The 15,678-nt window shown below is 53.8% G+C and overlaps 1 protein-coding gene across 2 annotated transcripts in view; it reads left to right on the top strand.

Annotated features, from left to right (window-relative positions):
- Nucleotides 1-15,401, top strand: part of MMP9 (matrix metallopeptidase 9) — a 35,805-nt gene extending 20,404 nt beyond the window's left edge. The window contains exons 1-13 of one of the 2 annotated variants that reach the window (XM_059407125.1): nt 7,586-7,750; nt 8,247-8,479; nt 8,839-8,987; nt 9,288-9,416; nt 9,503-9,676; nt 9,912-10,085; nt 10,430-10,606; nt 10,707-10,862; nt 11,705-11,975; nt 12,100-12,239; nt 12,550-12,700; nt 12,790-12,893; nt 15,086-15,401. In XM_059407125.1, the coding sequence (XP_059263108.1) occupies nt 7,613-7,750; nt 8,247-8,479; nt 8,839-8,987; nt 9,288-9,416; nt 9,503-9,676; nt 9,912-10,085; nt 10,430-10,606; nt 10,707-10,862; nt 11,705-11,975; nt 12,100-12,239; nt 12,550-12,700; nt 12,790-12,893; nt 15,086-15,204 (2,115 nt within the window). In that variant the 5' untranslated portion in view covers nt 7,586-7,612 and the 3' untranslated portion in view covers nt 15,205-15,401. Of the gene's footprint in view, nt 1-7,585; nt 7,751-8,246; nt 8,480-8,838; nt 8,988-9,287; nt 9,417-9,502; nt 9,677-9,911; nt 10,086-10,429; nt 10,607-10,706; nt 10,863-11,704; nt 11,976-12,099; nt 12,240-12,549; nt 12,701-12,789; nt 12,894-15,085 lie in introns of those variants that run through there. The other variant, XM_059407126.1, reaches the window with a different exon arrangement.
- Nucleotides 15,402-15,678: the final 277 nt, after the last annotated feature.

Below are 15,678 nucleotides of genomic sequence, written 5' to 3' on the forward strand. Positions count from 1 at the left end.
GTCCGCGACCTTGGGAAATACTGATGCACACCAGTGGTTCTGAATCTGGAATGTCTCCCAGGCTTAGGGGCACCTGTATAGGATTGTTCTCTTTAAACAAAACAAAACAAAACAAAAAAACCCAATGCCCAGGCCGCAACCCAGACCAATTAAGTCACAGTCTCTAGGGTGTGAAACCCAAGCATCGCTATTCCAAAGAAAATCCCGGGAGACTCCACTGGGCAGGCTGAGTTGAGAAGCACCGACGAACAGGTACTCTCATGAGACCTTTGTAACACCTGTCCTCTCTTCTGAGCTGCATTCAGCTCCAGGACCTCTACTGGGTGTGCAAGTTTCAAGAGCCTCCCGTGGGAAGCAGACCGTACTCAGGGCTGGTGGTGTTCAGCTGGTAAGCTGTTGAAACGCTGAAATCTTTTCCTTGTCTGCCCATTGGTAACGGGTACTACTTTGACCTTCCAAGTGTCCCAGAGCCTTAGCCCCTCCCCCCAGACTCCTGGAACCAAGGAACCAGGAATGGAAGGGTTAATGATCTGTTACCTCCCCCCTCTCCCCTCCATCCCTTGAGGAGCCTCCTGAAGCTCCTTGGATGGAATCAGTCTGATTGGTCAGGGGCCTGATTGTTAAATATTTGAAGTCATCCCTCATTATGATTCTGCGGTGAGGGGCATTAGCTTTATAGTCAGAAAGACCTAGAATCCTTCCTAATTTTATTTATCTATCTATCTACCTATCATCCATCCATCTATCTATCTATTTTAGATTTTATTTATTTGGTTTAGAAAGAGAGAGACAGGGCGCCTGGGTGGCTCAGTGGGTTGGGCCGCTGCCTTCGGCTCAGGTCATGATCTCAGGTTCCTGGGATCGAGTCCCGCATCGGGCTCTCTGCTCGGCAGGGGGCCTGCTTCCCTCTCTCTCTATCTGCCTGCCTCTGTCTACTTGTGTTCTCCGTCTGTCAAATAAATAAATAAAATCTTTAAAAAAAAAAAAAAAAAAAAAAAAAAAAGAAAGAGAGAGACAGACTGCAAGTAGGGGGAGGAGCAGAGGGAGAGACTCCCCAGGGCAACTCCCTGCTAGGCACCGAGCCCCAGGAGGGGCTGATCTCACAACCCTGAGATCATTTAGGACCTGAGCCAAAATCAAGAGTTGGATGCTTAACCCACTGAGCCACCCAGGCACCCCTTTGAGCCTGCATTTCAAAACAAAGAGCCCTGGGTTCCACCTAGAGGTGCTGATTCAGTAATTCTGGGTTTGGAGCAGTGGAGAATCTGCATTTCTAACAAATTCCTGGCGGTGCTGATGCTGCTGGTCCTAGGACTACCCTTGGAGAACTGCCTAACTAGGAGATGCTGCGCGCCTGGCCAAGAGTAGGGGCTCAGTCCAGATTTGGAAAAGGGGCAAAGAAGCCACCGGTTACCCTGTGTGCGGTGTGGACTTCTCTCTCCCACTCTGGTCCCCCAGGCTCTCGATTCAGGCCAGCACCGACTGAATGTTTAACCTAGGATTAATGTTTGACCACTAAATGTTTAACCTGGGATTTCCAAGGATTCGGGCTTTCTGCAGCCCCCTTCCCATTGTGAACAGGACCAGATTTAGACCTTTAGGGGCCGCCATCCCTGAGAATAGGATGCCCTGCCCCATATCTCATTCAAAGTCAAACAGCACTAAACCCTGAAATGACTATATAAGGAAGTCTACCAAAGATCCCACTTTTCCCATGGTGGTTACTGGAAGGATTTTTTGCAAGTATCAAAACCAGTCTGTGGTGGGGAGGGATGAATAAGCAGAGCACAGAGGAGTTTTAGGGCAGCGAAAACTTCTCAGTATGATAGCATAATGACGGATGCGTGTCATTCTGCGTCTGTCCAAACCCGTGCAATGTACACCGCCACCAGGAGCCCCTCTAATGTAGACTGTGGACTCTGGGTGATAGAGACGGATCCAGGCAGGCTCATGGATTGTAACAAATGGACTGCTCAGGTGGGGTTGCTGATCATGGGGGAGGCTGTGCCTGTGTATGGGCGGAAGGTCTAGGGGAACGCTCCGTGCTTTATTCCCAATTTGGTGTGAATCCAAATAGTATGTTCTAGAAAAATAGAGTCTTATCCTAAAAGAAAAAAACAACCAAGCAAACAAAGAAACTTTTAAATTTGGGGGCCGTACCTGGTTTCTGTATTCCGGGGCTGTGCCTGCTTTGCGGAACTCACGTCTAGGGTGGGTGGGTAAGCACTGCCAAGGCTCAAGCCCCCACCCCCGCCCCTGCCAGGGGCACATAGCTCTATCCCCTCCTGTGGACCCGATACTCTCTAAATCCCCTTAGACTGTTCTCTGCTCTGTCCAGCTACCTTCACCTTTTAACACCCCCGTTTTCTCCCCAACCCAGCCAAGAACTCTACACCTGTTCCGCCTGTTGGTCTCTCCAGCTTGATTTCTGGGCAGCCCACCCCACCCCCAGGCTGCTTCCCCCACTGACTTCCTTCTCGCCAGATCCAGTGACCCGATCTTAGCACGGGATTTGGAGTCAGAGGCTTGCGCAGGAACGTGGTCACTTACCCGCTGTGTAACAGTGAACAACCCGAAGCACGTCTCTGGTCTGTCGGCTTGAAAATGGCTACTGTCTCTGCCGCCCCTGCAAGCTCAGCTTCAAATACAATGTTAAGTTCTGGATTCGGTGCGGCTCAGACATGATAAAATATGTCACTTAAAGGGTGCAGTGACTGTGCAGTGATTGTCGGGACCGTTGGGCACCAGCGTGGCTAGCCACCCATGCCCAATGTGGTGGAAAGAACAGGGCGCTGGTGTCAGGTCTAGGTAGAATCCCACAACTAGCCACAACCCCTGGCTAGTTGTGTGGACTTGGGCAACTCCCTGGGCCTCACAGATTCCTCATCAGTGAAAGAGGATAGTGAATCCTAATTCATAAAGGAGAGAGCATTAGAGTAACGGCAACAGGACAGCCGATATATATATATATATATATATTTGGTGTGTATACCTACTGTGTGCTAAAAACTTGGAATGTATAATATCATTTAATGCTCAGCAGAGCCTTTGAGTGAGGACTGTTCTCCCCCATTCTACAGATGAGGCCATGGAGGCACAGAGAGGAAAAGTGACTTGCCTAAGCTCACACCGTCAAATGTAGTAGGAGCTGGAATTTGAACCCAGGAGTTCGGATTCCAAAGCCTCTACTATCTGGCTTCCTTTTGAAGTAGCTCAACAGAGATAAATGGGAGGCAAGACATTATTACTAAGGCCTGTAAGAGTCCACAGGTGATTGCCACCACCCCGGGGCTACGGATGGTAGGTGCGGCTGTGGGTGGGGGTGGGGACTTAGGTGATGCTCTTCCCTGGGGCTGTGTCTTGCCCTATACACACCTTTCCGCTTCATCACAGACAACAAGTGTCTTTCCAGTTTCCTGCTGGGGCATCTTGGGCCTAGGGGCCCCTCCCCTCTCTGCCAGGTTCAGGAGGAACAGGCTTGGAATTCCCCATCCTACATAGGGGGAGAGGTTCCTCACCTCGTGAGGCTGACCCCAGTCTGGGGGCCTGGTGTTACTAACAACAGCCTGCAGGGCTGTGTCATCCGGCTGGTGACTCAGGGCTCCAGGACCAGCCCCCTCCCCATTTTATTGGACCTCCTCCTGGGAAAGGGATTTAGAATCTGAGCTAGGACTCCGGGGTCAGGGTCAAGGGGTACCCACCTGGAGGAATATCCTGTTCTCTGCCTCCTCTCCCATTGCCTTGGCTAAACCTGCGGTGTTGGGAGGAGGGGCTGAGGGAAGTGGGGAAGGGGATGTGGTAACCAGAACCACTTCCTGCCATTGCTGTGTTGAAAGGGCGCTCTCCCAAGTTCCTCTTGATGCGGGGGTTGGGGAGCCAGGGGGGAAAGGAGGAAGTTGGGAGGGGGTGAGGAAGGGAGAGTTCTTGTTTGGATTGACTGCAGGAGTCAAGCCAGAGGTTCCTGGCTGGGTGCTCTCTTCCTGCCCCCCCCCCCAGCTGGTAAAAACACCCAGCTGGCTGGGAGGTGATGGTCATTACAACAGCAGCAAGCACCTGCTGTAGCTGTTAATTTGACCCTTACAGTGCCAGGAGGTAAGTAAGCACTATTATTACCCCCGTTTTACAGATGGGGAAACTGAGGCACGGACAGGGTATATCAGTTGCCCTGATCACACAACGAGATGGTGCCAGCACTGAGATTGGAACTCGAGTCACTTGCCTCCGCAGCACAGGCTCAGAGCTTCTATTCCTTAATGTCCCACCCATGCTGTCCCTGTCTTGCTCTGTGACCAGAGAGAGGTAAATTCTCTACTCTGGGCCTCAGTTTCCTCATCTGCATGATGGGGGCACCTGGAGTGGGTTAGTACACTGCCCCCTTGTGATGTCTGTCTCTCTGGTAATTACATATTCACTCAATTTCTCCCCTACTGGGTTCAGTTCCATTCACACGGTGACAAAGGCTATCTTGGTGACTACTGTATTCCCAAATCCTTAGCACAATGTCTGGCCCATAAAAACTCAACCCATGGGGCGCCTGGGTGGCTCAGTGGGTTAAAGCCTCTGCTTTCGGCTCGGGTCATGATCTCAGGGTCCTTGGAATGAGCCCTGCATCAGGCTCTCTGCTCAGCGGGGAGCCTGCTTCCCTTCCTCTCTGTCTGCCTGCCTTTCTGCCTACTTGTGATCTCTGTCAAATGAATAAATAAAGTCTTTAAAAAAAAAAAACCTCAACACATACTCGAGTATTTGAGGGTCATCATCAACGGTTTGAGTCTATGATAAACGTTTTGGACCCTTTATATACAAAAAAAAATCAACAACTATCAGTGGTTCTCAACGGCGGTGATTTTGCCCCTCCCACCCACCCAACCAGAGGACATTTGGCAATGTTTGGCAACATTTCTGGTTGTCACAACTGGCAGGGGGAGGTGCTCCTGGCACCTAGTGGGTAGAGGCTGGGGAGGTTAATACACGTGTGATGATGCACAGGACAGACCCTCAAAACAAAGAACTATTCTGGCCCCAAATGTCAATAGTGTTAAATTTGAGAAACAGGAGCTCCATACACAGATATGACATATTTTGTACCAGTGATGGCAAGTTGGGGGTAGTTCATGGATTCTCCTAAAGCTTGAGTCTGCCACCAGAGGAAGACACCCTGGACTGGAGGGTCTGTTTATTTCCATCTGTAAAATGACATTGTTCGGGGCATCTGGTAGCTTAGTCGGTTAAGTATCTGCCTTCAGCTCAGGTCATGATTCCAGGGTCCTGGGATCTAGGCACCCCCTTGTCCCCCCAATGCGGGCTCCCTGCTCTGTGGGGAGCTTGCTTCTCCCTCTCTCTCCCTCTGCCCCTTCACCCCACACCCCTGCTCGTGCTATCTTTTTCTCTCAAATAAATAAATAAAATCTTTTAAAGAAACAAAATGCTACTGCTCAATGACCTCACACTCTCAAATATGGAATATAGTCCTCTGGGTCTGCTGTTCTAGTCTCTAATTCCCCAAAGGTCTGAGACTGCTTTCCGTTCTTTGTTGGGGAGGGAGTTGCCGGGGATCAGGGAAGAAGGTGCTGGGTTTTAGGGCTCTTCTCCCTGAGCTCCTTCTCCCCCACCCCTCTGGTCATCTGACCTCTCTGTAAATGGTGATAAAGATGAAAGACTTCAGAGCCAGGCAGCCCTAGGCTTAAGTCCTGGTCCTGTGAATTAACTCGCTGTGTGGTCATAGTCAAGTTCCTTGACTGCTCTGAGTCTTAGGGTCCTCCTCTAAAAAGAGGAGGGGTACTCCTTAAATATACCACCCAGATGGTGGTGGGGATGAAATGAGATACATACAGGGAAGGTCTCACAGCACTCCACACGGTGAATCTCAAGAAATGCCTGATTATTATGGCTCCAAGGTGAAGTGACTTGCCCAAGGTGACACAGCTGAGCCATGACAGAGCAGGGACTGAACACCAGAGCCACTGACTCCAAAGCCGATGCTCGTTAATTAGTGAACTCTAGAGCTTCAATTTTCTTGTACGGGAAACAAAATGCCTTTGTCTCACAGATTAATTTATTAGATAAGCTTAGAAAGTGCCCGGCAGGGGCGTCTGGGTGGCTCAGTGGGTTTGGCATCTGAGTCGGCCTCAGGTCCTGGGACCCAGTCATCAACGAGTTCCAGGCTCAGCGAGGCATCTGCCTGCCCCTCCCCTTGCTCATGGTCTCTCTCTCAAATAAATAAAATATTTTTTAAAAAGATTTTATTTATTTATTTGACAGAGAGAGATCACAAGTAGGCAGAAAGGCAGGCAGAGAGAAAGGAGGAAGCAGGCTCCCCGCTGAGCAGAGAGCCCAATGCGGGGCTCGATCCCAGGACCCCAGGATCATGACCTAAGCCAAAGGCAGAGGCTTTAACCCACTGAGCCACCCAGGTGCCCCTCAAATAAATAAAATCTTAAAAAAGAAAATGACTGGCATATAGTGAGCCCTTTAAATCTAGCTTCTTGGGTTGTTATGTTGCCTTCCCCAAGTGAGGCCACAGAGGCTGGCAGGGGGAAGAGGACAGGGAGGGAGGCATATGGCTAAAAACTGGGGCTAGAGCTTGTGCTTGGTGGGGAAGGGGCTGGAGGACCGAACAGCCCCCCCATCACCCCCGTTTTGCTGTTGAAGAGTCCCAAACCCAGAGAGATCAGAAGGCATTTGGTGTAGGTCATAAGGCGGATTAGAACCCAAAACCCCGGTCTCCTGATTCCAAGTTGGAATCAGTCTCGGGCCCAGGTAATTAAAAGCAAACCACGGCCATTACTGACGACTTGTAACAATGTTTAGTACGCATCTTCTGTGTTTGATCTCATTTTATCTTCACATCAATTTAGGGACAAAGGGCCCTTTTTCACAGCTGAGAAAGCAGATTCAGAGTAGTAGGACATTTGCAGGAGGCGCTGAAGGAGGAGCGTGAAGGGTGTCTGCTGGCTTCCAGATGCCATAAACTTCCCCCTTTACTATCCTGAAAGATTCAGCCTGTGGAAGACAAGGGTTGCAGTGGCAGAATTCCCCAATTCCTGCCTAGCAGAGCCCACTCTTTCTGCCCCGAGGCGGGGCAGGGAGAGGAAGCTGCCAAGAAACGCTTCCAGTGAAGAGAAAAGAGGACAGAGTCTAGCAATGTGGGAAGGGTCTCATGGATGGGGTCTGACCAGGAAGGGGGATCACTGGGTTCAGGAAGACGCCCTGGGGACTCCTCCATTCCCTTCCCTTGGGCTGACCACTCTGGGCCTTCAGGTGGTGAGCTCAGGGAGTCCTTCAAGGCTCAGCTCCCTCCCTGGCTTTCATTCAGTTCCCACAAGCTCTGCAGTTTGCAAAACCCAACCCTTCCCCTATGGGCCTGTGGTTTCCTGTGGGTCTGGGGTCCTGCCTGACTGGGCACTGGGAACCGTGGACAGGGGGGCAGAGGTGGTGGTGGTGTAAGCCCTTTTTTTGCCTTCTCATGCTGGGGCTGCCCCCTCCGCCCCAACACACCCCATCCCCTGAGTCAGCCCCCGCCTGCCAGTGAGGGGCGGGGTTACTGATTCAGTTAATAGCGCCTTCTTAAAGCCCCCACGGGTACAGCTTGAAGCTAGACACCACCACGCTTACCATGAGCCCCAGCCAGCCCCTGGTCCTGGTGCTCCTGGCGCTGGGCTGCTGCTCTGCGGCTCCCAGACCACACCACCCCACCCTGGTGGTCTTCCCGGGAGATTGGAGAGCTAATCTCACTGATAAGCAGCTGGCACAGGTACGCTAACACCCCAATCTGGAGTTGGGGAAGGCTGACCAGGATTCGCAGGGAGGGCATGGGGGCTCAGAGGAGATGACGTTGGGGCAAGTTGGGGGTGATGGGCATATCTGGAGAATAGAGGTGTCCAGGATCAGGTCCTGGAGGTCCTGTGGAGGCTCGGGACAGTGATGGCAGAAATGGCTAGTAAGGGTTTCTGAGGTGGGCAATGGGCCATGATGGAGGGTTCTGGAGTGGGCAGATGTTGGGGGTACACAGTGGTAAATGCTAGGGGGCCCTGAGGTAGGCATGGGCCAGGGGTCTCCAGGAGTGGGAAGAAGCTGAGGATGTCTACAGGGAAGGGAGTTAGTGGGTGGGCACCAGCACTGGTATCCAGGGTACCAAGTCCTGGGTAGTTGCTAGTCCCTGAGTGCCCGGACAGATGGAATCCAGGCAGGGGAGGGTAAGGAAAGTCAGGGCTCTGTACTATCTCTGCCCCCCCCCCCCCCCCCCCCAGGAATATCTGTTTCGCTATGGCTATACTCTCGTGGGCGAGATGAACGACAAAGAGGAGTCCCTGGGTTCGGCGCTGCGGCTTCTCCAGAGGCGCCTGTCTCTGCCCGAGACTGGAGAGCTGGACAAAACCACCCTGGAGGCCATGCGGACCCCGCGCTGCGGCGTTCCGGACCTGGGCAGGTTCCAGACCTTTGAGGGCAACCTCAAGTGGCACCACCAGGACATCACTTACTGGTGCGCCGCCGGGCCCCGCGGAGGCGGAGGAGGGGGACGGGAGGGCCAGACCCCGCGCCGGCAGCGATCTCGTCCTTAGCCCGAACATTGGGCTTAAATGTGCCGCCCGGGGCAAGTGTCTCCACCTCAGCGCCCCTGTTTCTCCTTCAGAAAAATGGGTCTCGCACGCAGTCCTGGGTCCTCCTGCTCGGGCCACTGTGAGCGTCCCAGGAGAAAAATGCGTCTGAAAGTGCTTTGTAGATGAAAGCCTGGAACGCAGGGAGCCTTGTGCTTTATTGAGGTCGCTGAGACACGGGTGTCGCTACTGGACCGGCTCCGGCCTCACTTCTGACCTCTGCCCTCCCGCCTTCCCCCTGCAGGATCCAAAACTACTCTGAAGACTTGCCGCGCGACGTGACCGACGACGCCTTCGCCCGCGCCTTCGCGCTCTGGAGCGCAGTGACGCCGCTCACCTTCACTCGCGTGTACGGCCCCGAAGCCGACATCGTCATTCAGTTTGGTGTTAGGGGTGAGAACGCGAGAAGGGGAAAGCCAGGAGGGTCTTGGACAGGGACAGCACAGAGGAGGGAGGACCACGAGAGAATAGAGCCGGCGCTGGACCCGGCTTAGTCTCACTTGTCCCCGCAGCTGTGCCCGCCGCTGGCCCTTATGCGCCCCCTCCTGCCCGACGCGGCACAGCGCGGGGACGCGAGGCTCGGACAGCTGCTGGGAGACCGGATCTCAGCCCACAGTCGTCGCAGCGCCCTTGGGCAGCGCGCCAGCTGCACAACTGCACTCGGCTAACTCCCTTCTCCACCCGCTTCTCCAGAGCACGGAGATGGGTATCCCTTCGATGGCAAGGACGGGCTCCTGGCACACGCCTTTCCTCCCGGCCAGGGCATTCAGGGAGACGCCCACTTCGACGATGAAGAGTTGTGGTCCCTGGGCAAGGGCGTCGGTGAGATCCTGAGCCTCCCTGGCCCCCATCCCCTTCTCTTCTCTTCGTCGCCCGGCGCCCTGACCCTGTCCCGCCTCCTCCTACAGTGGTTCCGACCTACTTCGGAAACTCAGATGGCGCCCCCTGCCACTTCCCCTTCACCTTCGAGGGCCGCTCCTACTCTGCCTGCACCACGGACGGCCGCTCCGACAACGTGGCCTGGTGCAGCACCACGGCGGACTATGACACCGACCGCCGGTTCGGCTTCTGCCCCAGCGAGAGTGAGTGCGGGGTCGCGGCGGGGGGAGGGGGGAGCGGCTCCCGCCACCCTCGAGGGGCCAGAACCCTTGGTTTTAATCCCGGCTCTGCCACTAGTGCTGTGTGGCCTGCAAGTCACTCTCTTGCTCTCTGGGCCCAGTTTCTCATCTGTGAAATGGGGAGGGGAGAGGAGTACACAGAGGGTGTGTGGGTCCATGAACTCATGGCGCCTTCGGGTCATCGCGTGGGCCTCTCCAGGACTCTTCACCCAGGACGGCAATGGGGACGGCAAGCCCTGCGTGTTTCCATTCACCTTCGAGGGCAAATCTTACTCCACCTGCACCACTGATGGTCGCTCGGACGGCTACCGCTGGTGCGCCACCACCGCTAACTATGACCAGGACAAACTCTACGGCTTCTGCCCGACGCGAGGTACCTGGACCCCACCTATCAGATTCAAGCCTCGCCCCCTAGCTCCGCATTGGTCCGGGAAACGTGGCTCCTCCACCCATTGGCTTGTCTTTCCCCATAGCCCCTCCCCCTGAGGTCCACGAACCGGTCCGGCATCCGTGTGTCTTGACCTATTAGCCTAGCCTGCTGCCTCTCCCCTAGTCTCGGGTCCCCAGGCCCCGCCCACCACCTAGCCCGCTACGTTCCCGGCCTCTTCTAGGCTTTTAAAATAGGACATCAGGATTGTCTAGCTCCCTGTTTGGCCCGCATGTGGTCCCTTATTGGGCCCACTCACCTGGCTCACCCAAGGCCCTTTGTCTCTCCAGTCGACTCCACGGCGACCGGGGGCAACTCCGCGGGGGAGCCGTGTGTCTTCCCCTTCATCTTCCTGGGCAAGGAGTATTCGACCTGCACCAGGGAGGGCCGCGGAGATGGGCACCTATGGTGCGCCACCACCTCTAACTTCGACAGAGACAAGAAATGGGGCTTCTGCCCGGACCAAGGTGAGCAAGGATCAAAGGTGGGAGCAGTGGTTTGGGGGAGGGATGGCCAGGGCTGGGCGGTCCGCCCCGGACTCCTATCTCAGAGACTTCTTTCCTCCAGGATACAGCCTGTTCCTTGTGGCCGCCCATGAGTTTGGCCACGCTCTGGGCTTAGATCACTCATCGGTGCCAGAAGCGCTCATGTACCCCATGTACAGCTTCACCGAGGGACCCCCACTGCATGAGGACGATGTGAAGGGCATCCAGTATCTGTATGGTGAGGCTTGGAGCCGGGATGGGGGGTGGGGTGGGGACAGAGAGCAGGGCTGGGTTTTCTTGCTATACCCAGAATGGGGAAATAGTAGGCGAGGGGGCAGTGGGGGACCTCAACACTTAATCTGTGGGAAAGCCTGGAGCCAGTGGGGCCAAATGCTGCCTGGTCAGTGTTTGGAGATGGGGATAAAGAGCCCAGACTCTAGACTGAGACAGACGTGGGTTCAGATGCCAGTCCATCCACGTCCTGGCTAGGTGACCATGGATGTTACTTCATCCCTCATTTTTCTCACCTGTGAAATGAGGCTAATAATGGTATCTGCCTCACAGGGTTGTTAGGAGGTTTAAATGAGTTAGAATAATGCCTGACATATAGTAGCCACCATAGAAGTGTTGAATATTTTATTGTTATCACTTATGATCATTAGTATTATTCTCTCACTTAAAATGGAGATATTAAAGAATGTACTTGCCTTTTTTTTTTTTTTTAAGTCAAATGAACCATAGTGAGTTTATAAAGCTTTTAGCACTGAGTGCCCAGAACACACTTCTTTTCCACTAGCCTGGAGGGGGAGGGAGAGCTCCTCCATGTCTTGGGTTCATAGGGCCCAGTCAGAGCCCAACACAGCCCAGGGATTGGACAGACGTAATTGGAATAAAAGGTGAATGTACGGGGTGGTGGGGGGAGGAATATCAGCCTATCAGCGGTGGAGGAATGCAGGTCCAACACCCAAAGTGAGGAGAAGGAGTGCCAGGGGCCTCATTCGTGGGGTTTGGGGCCGCATATATTATAGCAGCGCCGACGTGCACACGGTAGAGGGTATCTCAACAGCTGTCTCTTTCTAGGGTCTCGCCAGGACCCTGAACCAGGGCCTCCAACCGTCCAGCCCACCGCTCCACCAACCGTCTGCCCTACCGGGCCACCAACTACCCGCCCCTCAGAGCGCCCCACTACTGGCCCCACAGGCCCCCCTGCAGCTGGCCCCACAGGTCCCCCCACTGCGGGCCCTTCTGAGACCACTACAGTGACTTTCCACCCGGCAGAGGATATATGCAAAGTGAACTTCTTCGACGCCATCGCAGAGATCAGGAACCGTCTGCATTTGTTCAAGGATGGGTAAGGGGGCAGGGATGTGTGGCTGGGGGAGGGGACCTGTGAGGAGGGACGTGCCTGCCCCTCTCTGGCCACTGGCCTTCGGTTCAAAGTTCAGTGTCCCACTAGTCCCTTTTCTCATGCCCAGGAAGTACTGGCAATTCTCCAAGGGCAAGGGGCGCCCGGTGCAGGGCCCTTTCCTTATCACTGACTCGTGGCCTGCGTTGCCCCGCAAGCTGGACTCCGTCTTCGAGGACCCGCTCACCAAGAAGATTTTCTTCTTCTCTGGTTAGTCTCCTCCTTTTTCCTCCCCGGTCCCCGCCACCTACATCCTCGCCAATCCAGGAGGATCAAGAGACCCAGAGAAATCCGCGGAACATTTTCTGCGGATTAGAAAAACGCGCCCCCTTCTGGCGGGTGCCATTTAGCCGCTCTTCACCGTCCCCTTGCGTGGTCCTACCGAGCGGTTCGGCTCCGTGGGCAAGACTGCGGGCACGTCAGGCGCAGAAAGGCCTCGCTGGCTTTTTTCTCTTGACATCCAAGGACAATGTGTGTCCACTCCCTGCCCCCAGACCGATGTGGCTCTTCTCCCCTGCAGGGCGCCAAGTGTGGGTGTACACAGGTTCGTCGGTGCTAGGCCCGAGGCGTCTGGACAAGCTGGGCCTGGGCCCCGAGGTGGCCCAAGTCATTGGGGCCCTCCCGCAAGGCGGGGGGAAGGTGCTGCTGTTCAGCGGGCGGAGCTTCTGGAGGTGAGAGCCACGGCCACCGCCGGCAGGGGGACCCCGGGCGCCATCTGCCGTCCCTCGGCTCAGCACCGGTCTCTTCCCCACTTCTGCAGTTTCGACGTGAAGGCGCAGAGGGTCGATCCCAAGAGCCTCGGCTCGGTGGAGCAGGAGTTTCCCGGAGTGCCCTTGAACTCGCACAACGTCTTCCAGTACCAAGGTGAGGGCTGCAGACCGCGGTCGGGTCCGGTCCCGCCCCGCCCCGCCCCGCTTCCCACGCTAGTCGGCCTAATTGATTGGTCAAATTCTGAGAGACGGAAAAGAAAAAAGAAAAAAAAAATCCCCATCACAGATGAAGTTCACTCTAGAGGCAGGGACCTTTCCCAGATCATAAAAGGACACAAGGGAACAACCAGAACTAAAACCCAGATTTCCTACGTCCCTGGCTGGAAGCTCGTTCCCCCACAGTAGGGGGTTGGGGGGAGACACATGGTTTGCCTGGAGGCTCATTCCTTTATATGACAATATTTATCAAGTGCCTATAATATGCCAGGTGCTATCCTGACACGGGAGATACAGTGATAAAAAGAAAAAAAAAAGGCAATCCATAACTGTGCTTCAGCTTTCCCGTCGGTAAAATGGGGATGATAGCTGGAGTTATACTTGTTTTCTCTTCCTCACCACTCACATGCGGTCGGTTGACAAGTTCTCTTGACTCTACTACCAAAATACTCACTTCTCACCATCTCCTTTGCAAATATCCTGGTCCACGCAATACTGCTTGTTGAATACCATAAAGATATTCCCTAGGAGTAGGCAGTGGTCAGGAGCCGAGGGCCATGGTGTTGGGGGCGATTCCAGACCTCTTCCAAAGTCAGAGAAACTACTGGGACACCTGGGTGGCTCAGCTGGTTAAGTGTCTGTCTTCTACTCAGGTCATGATCCCAGGATTTGGGCTCCTTGGGCTCCTTGCTCAGCAGGGAGCCCACCTCTCCCTCTGTCTGCCACTACCACTGCTCGTGCTCCCACGTGCTCCCTCTCTCTCTCTGATAAATAAAGAAATAAATACATATGTAAGAAAATAGATCTTTAAAAAACAAAAGAAAGGAAGAAACTACCAGGATCTGATCTGCCCTCAAACCCTTCCAGCACTCCTGTGTTCCCTCTGCTCCACACCAGCCGCATCGGCCTCTGGCTGCTCTTTGAACGCATCAAGGTCACTCCTAGCTTTGGGCCTCCACGCCAGTTGTTCCCTCTGCTTGGAAGCTTCTCCACCAGACTGTCCAAGGGCTGCTTCCCTTTTTCCCTTCGGCTTTCAGCACTTAGGCTCTATTTTCAAACAGGACTTCCCCGGCCCTCATGAGTTATTCTATTCACTGGCTTGTATTTCTTTCTTTCTCTTTCTTTTTTAAAAAAGACTTTATTTATTTATTTGACATAGAGAGAGATCCCAAGTAGGCAGAGAGGCAGGCAGAGAGAGAGAGGGGGAAGCAGGCTCCCTGCTGAGCAGAGAACCTGATGCGGGGCTTGATCCCAGGACCCTGAGATCATGTCCCGAGCCAAAGGCAGAGAGGCTTAACCCACGGAGCCACCCAGTCACCCCCTGTTTTTTATTTCCTTCATAGCTTTCTACATTGTCACAGTCTCATTTACTTACATGTTTGCTTGTTAATCATCTCTCTTATCCCATGGGAGTGTGAGCCTCGCAGAACAGAGATCGTGCCTGCATTTTTGTCTCTGCTTCATCCCCCCAGTGCCCCTAAAGGTGCTGAGCATTATAAATATTCAATGAAATGAATGACTGAATGAATGAATGTCGAATGACAGCCCTCGGACAGTCTGGTGGAGAAGCTTCCAAGCAGAGGGAACAGGCAGCACGGAGGCCCAAAGCTAGGAGTGACCTTGAGGCGTTCTGATGCGGCTGGTGTGGAGCAGAGGGAACACAGGAATGCTGGAAGGGTTTGAGGGCAGATCAGATCCTGATAGTTTCTTTCTTTCTTTTGTTTTTTAAAGATCTATTTTTTTATATGTGTATTTATTTATTTCTCAGAGAGAGGGAGCACGCGCAGGCGTAGTGGCAGACAGAGGGAGAGGTAGGCTCCCTGCTGAGCAAGGAGCCCAAGTGGGATTAAATCCTGGGATCATGACCTGAGTGGAAGGCAGACACTTAACCAGCTGAGTCACCCAGGTGTCCCAGTAGTTTTTCTGACTGTGTGCCAGGCTTGGTGCCAAACACTGAGGTTTTCTGCCCTCCGACATCTCTGTGTCGGGGGGAGATGGAGGCGTCCTAGGAAAAGCTTGGAAAGATCTAGAACGGGCAAGAGGGACAATGGTAAAAATCTTGCTGCTGTTTCTGTATGTGTCTGTGGGAGGGTTGGCATCACCTCTCTTGTACTTGCCTTTCCCCCGCAGGGAAAGCCCACTTCTGCCAGGACCGTTTCTACTGGCGTGTGAATTCTCGGCACGAGGCGAACCAGGTGGACGAAGTGGGCTACGTGACCTTTGACTTCCTGCAGTGCCCCGAGGATTAGGGCTTCCCATCCTGCTTCGGCACTGCAGAAAAGATCCTAGGGGGACCATCCCAATGGCGAAGGAGCCAGTTTGCCGGATACGAACTGGTGGGTTTGTTCTGGAGGACACGGAAGAGTCGAGGTGGGCTGGGCCCCCCTCTTTCCACCTTCCTTTTTTGCTGGAATGTTTTTAATAAACTTGGATTCTTTAACCTTGAGGAGGAGATTTCTTTATGTATGTATGTGTGTATGCATGTAACAGACAGAGAGCTTACTCTGTGCCAGAGAGTGTCCTAAGCACTTCATAAATATTAACATTCATTCTCCCTATTAGGAAGATATAATGTGATTACTTCTATTTTACAGCTGGGGAAATGGCCAACCTATTATTCATTCATCAAACATTTATCGAGCTCCTGAGTGGAGCCAGGCATTGTGCTGGGTACTGGGGAAGGAGAGATGAGCTGGACTACGTTTCTGTCCTCAAGGACCTCT

This window comes from Mustela nigripes, chromosome 7 (genome assembly GCF_022355385.1).
Source record: "Mustela nigripes isolate SB6536 chromosome 7, MUSNIG.SB6536, whole genome shotgun sequence".
NCBI classification, from domain to species: Eukaryota; Metazoa; Chordata; class Mammalia; order Carnivora; family Mustelidae; genus Mustela; species Mustela nigripes.